Genomic DNA, 14,847 nt, shown 5'->3' on the forward strand with positions numbered 1-14,847 from the left:
TAATCAAACCCATGTAGATATGACCTTACATATTTAGTACAATGTGTTACCCCTGTACACATGGGAAAAAAAATAAATAAATAAATTAACATTTCTAGACCAATATGGTTCTCCATTTCTGTACAATGCCAACTCAACAGTAACTTGGGATGATTTTTTCCAACCATTAAAGTTAAAACCATTAAAGTTTCCCAAAATTCAATATATATATATATATATATATATATGTATATGTGTGTGTGTGTGTATTTATATAAAAAGACTAATAATAGTATGTTATGCATCGATAGCAGCAACAGCTTTTCCAGGTTCTGCAGTCACCTGAACAAAATTATAGACATTCAGCGCATTCCATTAAAAAAAAAAAACAAAGAAAAGAATAATATCCAGACAACAGCAAAGTTCTGTTGCTGTTGTGGTACCTGGCACCATTTTTTCTATTAGCCTCTTAATCATCTGGAAAGAGAACATTCTAGAGTAATATCATTAAATGTAGCTCTGATAAAGCACGGTCCCTACTATGTATTATAAAGCAGGTACTAGATATTTTACATTCATAGAGGTATGATACAGTACCATCCTACATCAATAATACTAGATTCAGTTTTGGTTTGAAATTTACTTTGTCTGCCAATAAGATTTCTACCCCTGTTTTTTTTGAGCTCCTGTCACATGGAGAATTGTTTTCTATCTTTTCACTTTCAGTCTATGGGCTTCCTTTTGCACTAGGTGTGTTTCTTGTATACAACATATTGTTGGATTTTGCTTCTTATTCCATTTTGCCAGTCTATTTCTCTTGATTGGTGAGTTGAGCCCACTGACATTGCTGGTTATAACTGATATGTACTGACTTATTATTGACATGTTGTTGGCCTTTTGTTGACTCTTTTTACTTTTTCATCTTTTCCTTTTAATTTCTTGCCTTGCCTATTTGATTTGCTCTGTTGGGCCTCATGGTGTTGTTGCCTTCATTGTCTTTTTCTAGGATCTTGTTTAGAATTGCTTGTAGTGCTGGTTTGGTATTCATGTAGTTTCTCAGGTGTTGTCGTGGAAGTGTCTTATTTCCCTATCCATTTTTAAAGAGAGTTTTCCTGGATACATCAGTCTAGGTTGGAGGTTGTTCTCTTTTAGTACTTGAAATATCTCATTCCAGGCTCTCCTTGCCCCAAGGGTTTGTGTTGAAAAGTCTGCTGTGATTCTGATGGGCTTTCCTTTGTATGTGATTTGTTTCTTTTCTCTTACTGCTTGTAGTATTCTGTTCTTCTGTTGGGTTTCTGGGATCTTATTATATGTCTAGGTGTAGATTTTTTTTTATTGTAGCTAGTTGGGGTCCTATATGCCTCAGTTATCTGAATGTCAAATTCTTCCCCTCTGTTTGGGAAGTTTTCTGTCATTAATTCTGCGAACAGCTTTATAAAGTCATTTGTATTTTCTCCTGCTACTTCATGGATTCCTATCAGTCTTATGTTATTCTTCTTTGCATCATCTAGGAGTTGTTGGATCGATTTCTCATGATCTCTTACTGTTTTTAAGAGACCTCTCTTTTCATGGTCACTGACTGCAATCTTATCTTCTATAGCTGAGAGCCTATCTTTGCATTCTTTTATTCTGTTGCGTACACTTTCAATAGAGTGTTTAATCTCCTGGATATCTGTTTGAATCTTTTTTATGGATTCCATTTCTTTCCTATGTTGGGTGTTTATTTTTTCCATTTCTTTCTTATGCTGGGCCTTCATGGCTTCTATCATGGTCCTGAGCTCATCTATTTTTTTGTCAGTTTCTGCTCTAGAGTCTCGAATCACAACTTCCATTTTGCTCACTATCTCTATGGTTATCTGGAAAATTATTTCTGTGTTGAATTTTTCTAGAGCCTGATTGATCTGTTTTGTTACTTCCTGTGCTTTGAGTTCAGGGTGTCCTGGTGGTTCACTATCGGCCTTTTCATCCTCATTTGCCCTACTGTTTGCCATTGGTAAACTGGAAATCTGTCCTTGTGTCTTGCTTAAGTGTTTTCTCATTTTAATTTTTGTTGTCGGACTGTCCTTGGTTTAATCTCTGGATTATCACCTAAATCTTCCTGATATAGTTGCGCCCTAGCTTCTGTGTCTCTAACGACCCACAGACATTCTCATCTTCATAATATCAGAGAAAACAGCTCATCAAATCAGTGGCAATGCTTTGCCCCAACTGATACAATCAGCAACACATTAAGATCAAGCATAACTTGGCCATTGACCACCTGTGGTAGTCACTAGTCTATCACCCTTAAATCATTTGAATTAAATTGAAATCAAGAAGCAGTCCGGAACATGTCTGCAGTGAACAAAATTTCAATATAGTGAATTTACCATTTAATGCCTCACACAGAGCAAGGATGCAAGACGCCTGATCTCAGTTAGCTGATGGCTGAACCCCCTGATGCTGACTGACCTCGGGCTGCAAGGCCCAGATTGAGTTCCCCATCCTTCTGAATGGTAGAACTCTGCAACGTTCTATTACAGGTTTCCCACGCCCTTTCTTTAAAGATGTTCAAAGTTGGGAACTCAGAAAAATACCCTTGATGACAACCTCTATCTTTGCAAAGTGGGTCCAAAGACTGGCACAGTCAGGAGGTCTGAGAGTCGGGGGGGCTGTTATGGGGGTTCAGGGGTGCCTGCGTGGCTACCTTCCTGGCACTTGAGCGATGGTGGCTGGGTTGGGAGCAGGCGTGGTTCTCCTTCCCGAGGTGGATCAGGGCCCAGGCTTCCTCCCAGCGCTTTAGCTATGGTGGTTGGGTCGGGAGCCGGCATGGTTCTCCTTCTCGAGGTGGATCGGGGCCCAGGCTTCCTCCCAGCGCTTGAGCAATGGCTGCTGGGTCAGGAGCAGGCGTGGTTCTCCTTCCCGAGGTGGATTGGGGCCCAGCCTACCTCCCGGTGCTTGAGCGATCCCTTGTAATAGATTTTGATTTGGATTTTTTTGTCCTAGGATCTCGAGGTGCATAATTAGGTTTTCATTTGGGATTACTCTATTTATGTGATGTGGCTATTCATGGTTATAAATTTTCCTCTTAGGAAAATTGTGCCTCATAGGTTCTAGTATGTTGTACTGGCATTATCATTTGCAATTCTTATTATTTTTTTTGTACTGGGGATCAAACTTGAGACTTTGCGCTTATGAGGCAGGCGGCATTATCATTTGTTTGTGGGAACTGTCTAATGTCTTCCTTGGTTTATTTTGTGACCCATTGATTGTTCAAGTGTATTGTTTAATTTCCATGTGGTTGTGTGAATTTGTGGTTTTTTAAAAAGATCATTGATTTCTAGCTTCATTGCTCAGTAATCCAATAATATGCATGGGGTAGTTTAAATTCTTTTACATTTATTTATGCATGCTTTGTGGGCTAGTATGTGGTCTATTTTGGAGGAAGCTTTGTGTGCTTCTCTGCTGATCTGCACTCATCTCTGGAACTATTCAGGGTTAAGAGCTGCTGATGTTAACAGTTCTTTTTAATGCCCACACAGTTCTATTCTGCCCACACTATGCAAGATAAGAACTATAGGTAGATATACAGGTTAATCCAAGGGAGGTTTTGTTGGGAAATGTACCATAGCATAGGAGAGTAGTATATTAGAGAAAGCCTTCCTCAACTGATTGAGAAGTATCAGAGAGTGCTGCTTATATGAGTTAAAGTGGGCCATATGTCTGCACTTTTGTACCTTTCAAGGACCGACTTGATCATTTTCATAGTAATGAGGATATGATGGGGGTAAGTGTGGAGTCATCTGGGATGGGTCTGAGTTTTTTTTTTTCTTTTTTGGTATAGGGGATTGAACTCAGGCCCTTGTGCTTGCAAAGCAGGTGCTGGAATGACTGAGCTAAATCCCCGGCCCTGGGTCTGAATTTTAATCCTGCTGTGGCCAAGGAATATATATCTCCTGGAGTAGCAGAGGGTATCTGAGATATTTGTAGTTATCATGGCAATAGTTGGGGGGCACTTTGTGTTGTGCACTTAGCTGCTTGATTAACAACTCTAGCATCTTCCTAAAAATGGCAGAGCTGAAATCTTGATTGCCACCACCTTTGGATCTTTAGGAGGCCTGGCAAAAATGATCATGAAGCCCTGGGGGTTTAGAGATTTTGAGGTCCCAGTCCTTCCCACATCTTTGCTCCATCAAATATGGTTTCCCAATTGGTCTTCCAAGAGAAGTCATCAGCCCCTGTAATGGCCTGGAGAGGGTGAGGGGAATAGCTCCTGTCAGCATGACCTGGAGGATGCCCTGAAGTAAGGCCACCCCTGAGGAGGCAAGAAGGTAATGCATAGGAGGGGCTTAGCAGTTGCCAATCAAGTCACTTTTGGCTGTAAGAAAGAAAAAAGTAGGCATCACAGTTGCTTTTCTTCTTGTGTCAGGAAATACCTGATACCCAAAGTTAAAGGAAGAAAGGTTTATTATTGCTCAGACTTTGTAGAGATTTCAGTCCTGGTTCCAAGGCAGGGTGGCATGGCAGAGAAGAAACTGTTCATGGCAAAGCAGGGCAGGCAAAAGGCAGCAAGCACCAAGTGCCAGCAGTGGCCCTCTTTTTGTCTCTTATATTCCATCCAGGCTACTCACCCTTATGGGAGTAGTACTCACACCCAGGGTGGGGCAACCTTAATCTCAGCATCATACTATTAATCCAAGCATCACATTCTTTTTTTTTTTCTCCAAGCATCCACATTCTTAATTCCACACTCCCTAGATCCAGCTATGTCCAAAAAGCCCCACCTATGACCACATGATGCTTTGAGGGAACATCTAGATACAAACTGTAACTTTCTGCCCTTGGCCCCCAAAACACTCATGTATATCTTTTTGTGCATAAAGCATTAGTCCATCTATAAGAGTTGCCAAAGTCCTAACAGTTTCAGCATTGGTTAAAAGTCCAAAGTATCTTCTGAGATCCTAGCTGTGAGCCCCTGGACAAATGAAAAAAGAAACACTTCTAACATACAACTGCACAAGATAAACATTACACTGCAAAAGGCACAAAGATAGAAAGGAATAGGTCCAACACAAGTCCAAAATCCAGCAGGGCAAGTAAGTCCTGTAATGTTATGTCCAGTAACTTGTGCAATCTCTGGCAAGATGTGAACTCCAAAGCGCTTGGCAGAACCATCTGCTCCTATAGCATTGCTGGTAGTTGTAGTTCCCATGTCTTCTCTTTTGGCCCAACTTTGCTGACTCCTTGCAGCTTTCCTCAGATGATCCATGTTCCTGGCTTCTCCAAACTTCTGGCCATACTGTCAGCTTCATACTCATAGCTTCACAAACTATCCTCTCAGGAGCACTCTGCCTGGCCTCCCAGATCTAAAGAAATCTGGGTGAGGGCTGGGGGATTTAGCTCAGTGGTGCTGCCACCTGCTTTGCAAGTACAAGGTCCCAAGTTCGATCCCTGATTCCAGAAAATAAACAAAGAAAGAAATCTGGGTGGAAGCCTTCCTGTTCCCACATCTCTTGCATTCTGCATACTCCTATAACCAGCACCACATGGATGATGCCAAGGTTTTCTGCCAGCTAGAGGAGTAGCTAGGCTTTCTTCTCTTTTGGTTGTAGGGGTCAAGTGCCTGGACTTCTGAGTACTCTGAAACCAATCCAGAGGAACAAATTCTCTAGGCCACCACTATTTTGGGACTCTTTTCTCAAAGCAGTCTTTCACCTTTGTAACCTTGAGGCTGCAAAGGCTGGAGACCTGTTGTTTCTTGTTATGTCTTCAGGCTGTCTTTTCCAGTGTTCTGGTCCTTCTCAGCAACCCAGTTCTCCTCTGTTCTATCTTTGCAGTCTGAAGCTTTACTGGAGCTTCCTTTCTGGCCAAACTCACAATGTTTTAAATCATTCTGCTGGGCCTTTTGCTCAGATCAACATAGATCTGGCTAAAACCCTCAACAGTAGCCATGCCACTGCCTCCACATTAGATTATCTTGAAATTTCTTCTGCAAGATTTATTAGTCCAGGGCCAGGTAGTTAGCTCAGTGGTGCCACCACCTGCCTTGAAAGCTCTAGGTCCTGAATTTGATCCCCAGTATCAAAAACAAACAAATGAACAAATGATTTGTTAGTCCACTGCTTTTAATTTCAGTTATAGGCAAAGTCTCTGGACAAGAGCAAAATGCAGATGAACTTTCCATCAAAGGGTAACAACATACATGGTCTGAAGTCCAAAGCCAATATACTTTTTTTTTGTTCTTTTTTTGTACTGGGGATTGACTTCAGGACCTTGTGCTTGCCAGGCAGGCATTGCACCACTGAGCTAAATCCTTGGCTTTTCACTCCTTGTTCTTGAACTGAAACTTCTTGAATCTGGTCTTTACCAGCTGCATTTCTATCAGCATTCTAGTCTTGTGAACTCTCACCAGAATCTCTCATTAAATACAGCTTAAAGCATTCCAGGGCTGCTTCTTCAGCATCTCTAAACCTTTCTAAACTCTTTCCACAAGCCAGTTCCAAAGGCTTCTGAACCACGTGGCCATGTAACATCACAGCAATGATCCCACTCCTGGTACCAAGATCTGTCTCACATACTTTTCTCACTGGTGAGACAAAATACCTGATACCCAAAGTTAAAGGAAGAAAGGTTTATTATAGCTCAGAGTTTGTAGAGATTTCAGTCTTGGCTACAAGGCAGGTTGGCATGGCAGAGAAGAAAAAGTTCATGGCAAAGCAAGGCAGGCAGAAGGCAGCAAGCAGCAAGTGCCAGCAGCGGCCTTCTTTTTGTTCCTTTTATTCCATTCAGGCTGCCTCCTCTTCAGGCAGGAGGCACTCATATCCAGATTGGGGCACACTTTATACCAGCATTATACCATTAATTCCAGCATCACATCCTTAATCCCAGCATCACACACCCTAGGTTCAGCCACCTTTGAAAAGCCCCATCTATGACTATATGAGGCTTTTGGGAGACACTAGATACAAACTGTAACAGTAGGGTTAGATCAATTTTCTGTCTTATAAGTCACTACCATGGCGACCTTACTAGATCTGGGCATAGGTGCTGGAGTTGGCTGTTTTTTGTTTGTTGCTTCTTCTTAAACCTATTGGTGCCAACTTACATCTGCCATTCTTGTATTCATTAAAGGTCTCTTTACTCCTTGCTAGCCAACCCCTCATTAGAAAAATCCCTTACTATAGTTAATTATTCTTTATATTAAGCATTCTACTGTTCAAATTACCATGTATTTGTGCCTCACAGTAATAGCTACATATTTCAGGTAATAGTTTGTCTTTCTTTTCCACAGGGACTCAGTATCACCACTACCTGCCTCATCCATGGGCATGGCATCCCAACTACGATAGCATCTCACCAGGTGACCGACATCCCAGAGGAGGAGATGCCAGAGGAGGTGCCCAATCATGGAGCCACTAACTGTATCATGCGTTTAAGGTTTAAGCAAATTTGACTTATGAGTAAAATAAGTTACACACTGATAATTACCATAAGATTTTATTGATCCAAAAGTATTTCTTCATCAAAAATAAGATGTTGGGATGGGGATTTAGCTCAGTAGTACCACCACCTGCCTCACAAGCACAAGGACCTTTCGATCCCTGGTACCAAAAAACCAAAGCACAAAAAAACAAAAAATAAGATGTTGTATAACTCTAGTTGTAATCATCACCATTATGTGATGTTAAATATATATCCCTTTATTTTCAAACTAAAACTTTCCGAGAAGTCATGATCCTTCTATTTTTCATTTAAATTATTTCATTTTTCAAATATCTTTGTTAGAGATAAAAAGCATGATCATTTAAATGGGTTAATCTCCATTCCTTAAAAAATTAATCTTTAACATGTTAAAAGATGGTGGTTGGGACATAAAAGTGCACATATGTAAACAATCACTTTTGTGTAGATATAATTCATCACATCCCAAAACCAGAAATGATTTTCCCCATACAAATTATAAGTGCTTCTAAAGTACATATGTGCTTTCTCAAGATGCTAAGGCACTCTGGAACAAAACATAGTGGTTGTTTCTTTGGCTTAGAGCTTGGCTTTCTGCTTAAAAGTCTCCTTGAGCCTCTTGACAGTGGAAATATCCCTGACTCCCTCAGGCCAGTTATCATGATCTGTTAAGTGGAAAACATCATGTCACTGCAAATTCATTAACTTCCTTTGTCCTTAGTTTCCACTCAATCCTCTAGTTGTTGTCCCTGATTCATACACACAAGAAAAAGAAAGAAATCCTTAGGACAAATGGCAAAGGTTTTGTAAAGGGTCCTGGATTTGAATCACTAAGTTTTCCTAATTTTGGGAAGCTACTCTTTTAAGCCTCAATCTTCTTGTCTACTAAGGGGAATAATAACTATCTTTAAAAGTTGCAAGACTTAAATGTGACACCATTTCTTACTGTCTGGCTTACTATAAACATTCAATAAATAGTATCGCTTAACCCCTCAATATTCAGTGTTTCATTTTTGGAACACCTATAACAATGGAACATAATAAAATTTCTTTCCTCTTCAAATTCCTGTTCCTTGAATTTTTCTCGGTATCGTACATGACTTTTATGCAAAAAATATAAAATTAAAATCTTTGGCATAAATGGGTTAATAATTTTAAAATAATTTTCTAACTTCACACAAGCTTCTCTTAGTTGTCACCCAGCATATAGTCCTCATCACCTTTTTCCAATATTATCCATTTCAATTGGAGAATCCAAGAACATCTGGGGAAGTGACCCCTCCCCACAAGGAGGGGAGTGATGGCACAGGTGAGACAAATTATAGGTCAGTGCTCTGCATCACCCTGGCTGTGGTTATTGGAGGAACACTGGCACCTGTGAGCTGGTCTAACTAAAGCAGCAGTTCTCAGAATTTTTGAAGACATTCTAGAAAAAGATCATTCCCCTCTCCTCACTCACTGACCTTCTGCATGTGAGCAAAGACAAGCAAGTGGCCTAAGGAGTAGCAGGCAACCATTCAGCACTCAGGAGAGAGAGGCAGTCTTGAGAGAAAGCCCACATCATACAGCAGAGGAAGGGGCAGCCAAGTTTCTGTTCAGCCATTCTCACACTCTGCCAATCTGGAAACTCCACATTGAAAGGCTGGGCACTTTGCCAAAATTCAGGGAAAGCATATTCTTTTTTTTTTTTTTTTTTTTGTGGTAGCAGGGGTCAAACTCGGGACCTTGCACTTGTGAGGCAGGTGGCAGGACCAAGGAAAGCATATTGTTAAAGGTGGATGGGCTACTTTCTCTCAAAACTTGAATACCTAGTATTGATTAAAAAGTGTTCATACTAAAAAAAAAAAAAAAGTCATTGCACTGGAGACCCAGGAAGCAGCTATCTGAAATTTTTCTTTCTCCCTCTCTCCCTTTCCTTTTTTTTTTAAAGAAAAACAATGCAACTCACCATAACAAAATACTGGTTCAGGAAGTAGAAAGGTTCTCTCTTACCCTTACTCTTTTAAATACTTCTGAAACAATATTGCATATCCATGTGGACATTTTTGTCTTTCCAATTCAGGTTTTTATAACTATATCAATGTTATCAGTAAATAAATATATAAAGGAGGGAAAATAAGTAAAATGAAAGTGCTATTGGGCCAGGGATTTAGCTCAGTGGCACCACACCTGCCTCACAAGTGCAAGGTCCCGACTTAGATCCCCAGTAACAAACAAACAAACAAAAAAAAGCGCCATGCTAATCATTTACTAAGGCATAGAGGATCTCTTTGACTAGACTGTCAGTACAGAGTAGGTTCAATCTGGGTCCCTAATATAAAATTCAGATACACAAGGGTGATATCAACTATGCAATTATTTAGTGGTAGCCACTTAATCAACTATCTTTAACAAATAGAAGGTCAAAAAATATTTTAGTTTATATCATTTTTCTTAGCTTTCTAAGAAAACTGATTCAGCATTTTTAGCATAGTTTTTAGCTTCTGTGGATTTGTTTTGTCATATGTAAAATTAGGATGTAGAGGCTGGGCGTGGTGACACTCGCCTGTAATCCCAGCCCTTGGGAAGCCAAGGCAGGAGAATCGCCATGAGTTTGGGGCCATCCCAGACTACATACTGAGTTCAAAGCCAGTCCAAACTACACAGTGAGACCCTGTCTCTAAAAAACAAAAAACAAAACAAAAAACAAAAAAACGATGTAGGAATGTTGGAATTTTTAGGACTCTTCCAACCTCAAAGGATTCCAGTTGAGCTAAGAGCACACATGTGCGCACACACGCATCACATAAAAAAATTATTTGTGTGTAATATCAACATCTGATGAAAACTATAAGAGTACCTCTTATAAATTAAAAAAGATTCAATTTGGCAGTTTCATCTTGTTAAAATTAAGATATATCCCCCAAAGATGGCAAAGTACAACATATGCTTCCTCCTCACCTAAGCAGTCCTATTCTTCTGTTCAGATATGTGAGGCACTTATTGGAGGGAACAAAAGAGGACTTAATATATGGCAACCCCTTGCCCTTTTCTATGACTCTGTACATCCACACCCATAGGGCTATTACTTAAAGTTTCAAATTCCAACAACTTATGCACATAAAAATCCTTTCTAAATAAACAATAATAAATATATTTACATATTTTCTGTGACTAGAAATTTTTCCTTCAAAATGCTATCATCAAGCTAAGCATTTAGCTCCTAAGGAGCCACATAAGAAATTCTGGGCACCTGAACATGAAAGGCATGTGGTGAGTGACTACTCACTCCCTGGTTGCTCACCCGGTACGTCGTAACTCTGAGTGTACAGTGACTGGCCCCCGTCCACATTTACCAACTGTCCAGTGACAAAAGAAGCTGCAGGCGATAGCAGGAAGCAAACCACAGAGGAGACCTGGAAGTAGGAGCACACATGCACATATGAAAGCAAGGGGTCCTCTCCATTTCTAGGAGCTCCATATTCCTAAGTAAACCCATTTCATATCCGAGAGTCGTAATGTGAATCCTTACGTGTGCACCATAATCTGACAGCACATGGACAGCCTCGCTTTTCTAGTTGAGCCTGATCGAAGTCTGGTCAAGGTGGCAAGATGTGAAGAAGCTTTACACAGTGTTAATGTGAAGGGGCTAGCAATTTCCCTTGGTCATGACCTTGATGAACAGGGTGCTAAATCTCTGCTGTTTCCCACTTCAAACAGTTCAGTTCTTTCCATACCATTCATCATCCACTGCAACCGCATTTCGATCACTGCCATGTGCCTTTTTTATTTTTGTCCATGAAATAGTCAACAAGTCTATGTAGCAATAATTGGCATGCTGATTTAGCCAGTCTAGGGTCCAGCTGGGATCAGCAACACAGATGGCAGTTTTCTACAATAAGGACTTTGGAATCCCACTGTATCCCCTAAAAACTTATTTATTGATGAGTTCAGCAACACTTACTGCCAAAACCATACAGAAACAGAGAATTTCTTTTACTGACCTTAAAGGAACAGAAGCAGTTTTTTTGGATGGTGATGATTCTAAATATCTGATCCTTCTGACTTTCTCGGGGACTGTCACAACAGAAGGCAACCCACTGATAAACAGGCCAGCCAATGGCCTGGTCTGTGATTTCCCCCCACCTACAGACCCAGGATACAAGGTGGCAGGGGTCAAACTCTTTGTTCTGCACTTGACTGTAGCTACCATTAATTATCTGCCCTTCCTTCCTTTCCAGACTCTGAAGAAATCACCTACATTAGCACTTCTCAAAATGTACTGGTCAAAGTCTGTGTGTTCCTAAGAGCTTTTCAAGGTCAAAACTATTTTCATAATAATGCTAACCGCTACTTTGTCTTTTTCACTGTGGACATTTATACTGATGGTGCCAAAGCAATGAGAGGAAAAACTGCCAATCCTTGGCACGAATCATGACAGATGCACAAGACTGTGTGAGGTGTCATACAGCAGGGGATGGGTGAGAGTTAGCAATTTCCCTTTGTCATGTCCTTGATGAAGTAGCAAAAAGCATTAATTGGCCGGGCGTGGTGGCACACACCTGTAATCCCAGCACTTGAGAGGCTAAGGCAGGAGGATCAGTGTGAGTTCGAGACCAGCCTGGGCTACATAGTGAGTTCCAGGTCAGTCTCAACTACACAGTAAGACCCTATCTCAAAACAAAACAAAAAAGCATTAATTGTATGAGGTCTCAACCATGAAGGGCACATCTTTTTAATGTTCTGTGTGATAAAACAGGAAGCACATTGTCTTACTTTCTCATTGCTGAAACACAATACCCATCACCTGCAACTGTAAGGAAGGAAAGATTTATTTTGGCTCACAGTTTGTAGAGGTTTCTACTGGCTCCAAGGCAGGGTGGCATGGCAGAAAAGAAAATGGCTTAATGCATGGCACTTGGAGCAGACAGATCAAGGGAGGAGGGAAGAGATATATCCTTCCAGTTCATGCCCCCAGTGACCCACTTCCTCTGACCAGGTTTTAACTACCAACATCACACTGAGTATCACACCCTCATGATCCAATAACATCCCCAAAGCCCTACCTGTGAGTGCACAATGCTTTGGGTAGGGGGGACATCTAGGTATAAACCATAACATATGCATACACACAAAGCTCTTCCATTGTGTAGAGTACGGTTCTTGTCTCAAGGAAAAAGAATGTGCCATTGAACTGTGAACTGAACTTGCTACCTTTTCATGAAATAATATTTTTTTTACTTGAAAGAATGGCACTGTGTCTGTTCACATTTGGGTATTTGGCAGATTTTTTTTTTTTTTCCAAAAACAACCTTAGGGCTGGGGATTTAGCTCAGTAGTTGCACCACCTGCCTTGCAAATACAAGGTCCCGAAATTGATCTCTGGTACCAAACAAACAAATAGACAAACAAAACAAAATAACAATGTGAGATTATTACTTTAAAGAAAAATAAGTGAGGCCAGGGATTTAGCTCAGTGGTGCTGCCATGTGCCTGGAAAGTGCAAGGTCTCAAGTTCAATCCCTGGTACCAAAAAAAGAAAAAGAAGGCTGAGGATGTAGCTCAGTGGTTCTGCCGCCTGCCTTGCAAGTGCAAGGGCTCGAATTCAGTGCTTGGGATAAAACAAAAACAAACACAAAAACAAAAAACAAACAAAAAAGGAAAAATAAGTGGTGATATTTTTTGTCAATAAGATGTGAACTTTGTAGTGAAAATCAGGATTTTTGAAAACTTGCACCTGCCACTGTGAGCTTGACAGTTTCCTGATACATAAACTTTTCTTAAGAGGTGAGCAGAGGTATTAACAGATGTGATCTTTCCACAGTGGATAGTTAACTGTGTCAACATTTAGAGGATCCACATAACTCAGAATCAGTATTTTCCAATGTACTAGTGTCTGACACTCCAAAATCATACACAGGTGAAAGATCTAAAGTTTGAAAAAGAGAATAATACAATGGTACAAAAAGTTCACTGACATGGTTTCAGATTCCACCTTGCAACTAATCCTTAAGAAACTATTACTTCTTGAATTTCAAAAAAGAATAGCATGATTGTCTGCAAAGGCTATTAAAATACTCCTTTGCTTTGAAACTGTAGAGCTTCAAAAAGCCAGATTATATGCTTTAATCAAAACAACAGATTGTAAGAAATTGAATGCAGAAGCAAAAGTGAGAATCCAGCTGTATAGTATGAAGCTGTATATTGAAAATATTTGTAAAGGTGTCAAACAAATACTAAAAATATGCCCTGGAAATGTAGCTATTTTTATTTAAAATATTATTAATGTTAATATGTAATGTTTGTAGTCTTACTTATAAATGAATAAATAAATATTTCTTACATCTCAACTTCTAACATGGCAACTACAGATCATATAATTCACATAAACAAAAAGTATTCTATGAGAATAAAAATTAACCATATTATATCTTTGGTTAAAATCACTAAAAATCTACATTTAGTTTTCAGAATAAAAATCTAAACATCTCCCTTAATGTGTCAAAGATATGATTTAACAATAGCTTATATTGTTTTTTTGAGCAGAAAACAAGATTTATTGAGTAGATATAGAAGACTACATTCTGCTGAGAATTTAGCTCAGTGGTTCCGCCATCTGCCTTGCAAGTACCAGGACCTGAGTTTGATCCCCGGTACTCCCCACAAAAAAAAAGAAAACCACATTCTACCACACACGGGGAAGGGTATAGCATCTATAGGAGGTCTTTACCCCTTAAGAAAACCTACAGTGAAGTTGCTTTGGGATAAATTTTAACAATGACTCTGGAGAGGAGCCACCACAGAACATGCTTAAAACCAGCTCCCGTCAACCCACAGTGAATATAAGTATGTATAGAATGACAAGAGAAAAGCACAAATGACCAGAGTTGGAATTGTGGTGTGGGTGCCAGGTGAAGACAGCAGTGTTACAGGAGACCGAGCTGGGAAGGGAAACATGTCAGACATCAAAATCCGCCCCAAGACAGGAGGTTGTAACGTTCAAGGGTGAAATAAGGAACATCTCTTCCTTCATTCTGACAACACCAAAACTTGGAGACCGGGCGAGAGGAAAGAAAGTATTTCAGTCCTACAAGAGGGTGAGACTGTGTTGAAAAGGTAGGTAAATGTCAAGATGGCCATTCTGCCTTGCTGTCATGGGCTGTGATGCAGAAATCATTTTCAGTCACTTTCAATTTCTTCCAGAAGGCTCTGAAAAGCATCAGTGTAATTTACGTGAAAGTATAGGGTTTTGCAGTACAGCAAAACAGGTACAGTTAACAGGTAACATGAAAGGGAGACCTGGAAATTATTTTGGAAACTACAAAAGTAAAAAAAGGCCAAGCAATGGATGGGGATTTAGCTCTGTGGTTTTGCCTCCTGCCGCGCAAACTCAAGGACCCTAGTTCAATCCCCAGTACCAGAAAAAAAAAAAAAAAAAAAGAAAAAAAA

The 14,847-nt window shown here is 40.1% G+C and overlaps 2 protein-coding genes across 5 annotated transcripts in view; one reads left to right on the plus strand and one right to left on the minus strand.

Annotated features, from left to right (window-relative positions):
* The window catches only part of LOC117286365, a 38,216-nt gene extending 30,685 nt beyond the window's left edge, over positions 1-7,531 (plus strand). Inside the window, exon 3 of the mRNA XM_033764616.1 lies at positions 7,250-7,531. The gene's annotated coding sequence lies outside the window, so the exon portion shown is untranslated. The remainder of the gene's footprint in view (positions 1-7,249) is intronic.
* Positions 7,532-7,787: 256 nt separating this feature from the next.
* Positions 7,788-14,847, minus strand: part of Pecr (peroxisomal trans-2-enoyl-CoA reductase) — a 56,805-nt gene continuing 49,745 nt past the window's right edge. The window contains exons 7-8 of one of the 4 annotated variants that reach the window (XM_033764614.1): positions 10,703-10,814; positions 7,788-8,084 (exon numbers count right to left, since the gene is read on the minus strand). In XM_033764614.1, the coding sequence (XP_033620505.1) occupies positions 7,999-8,084; positions 10,703-10,814 (198 nt within the window). In that variant the 3' untranslated portion in view covers positions 7,788-7,998. Of the gene's footprint in view, positions 8,085-10,702; positions 10,815-13,928; positions 14,608-14,847 lie in introns of those variants that run through there. The other 3 variants (XM_010611954.3, XM_010611955.3, XM_010611956.3) reach the window with 3 other exon arrangements.

This window comes from Fukomys damarensis, unplaced genomic scaffold, assembly GCF_012274545.1.
Source record: "Fukomys damarensis isolate Sample0158 unplaced genomic scaffold, DMR_v1.0_HiC HiC_scaffold_16, whole genome shotgun sequence".
NCBI lineage: Eukaryota > Metazoa > Chordata > Mammalia > Rodentia > Bathyergidae > Fukomys > Fukomys damarensis.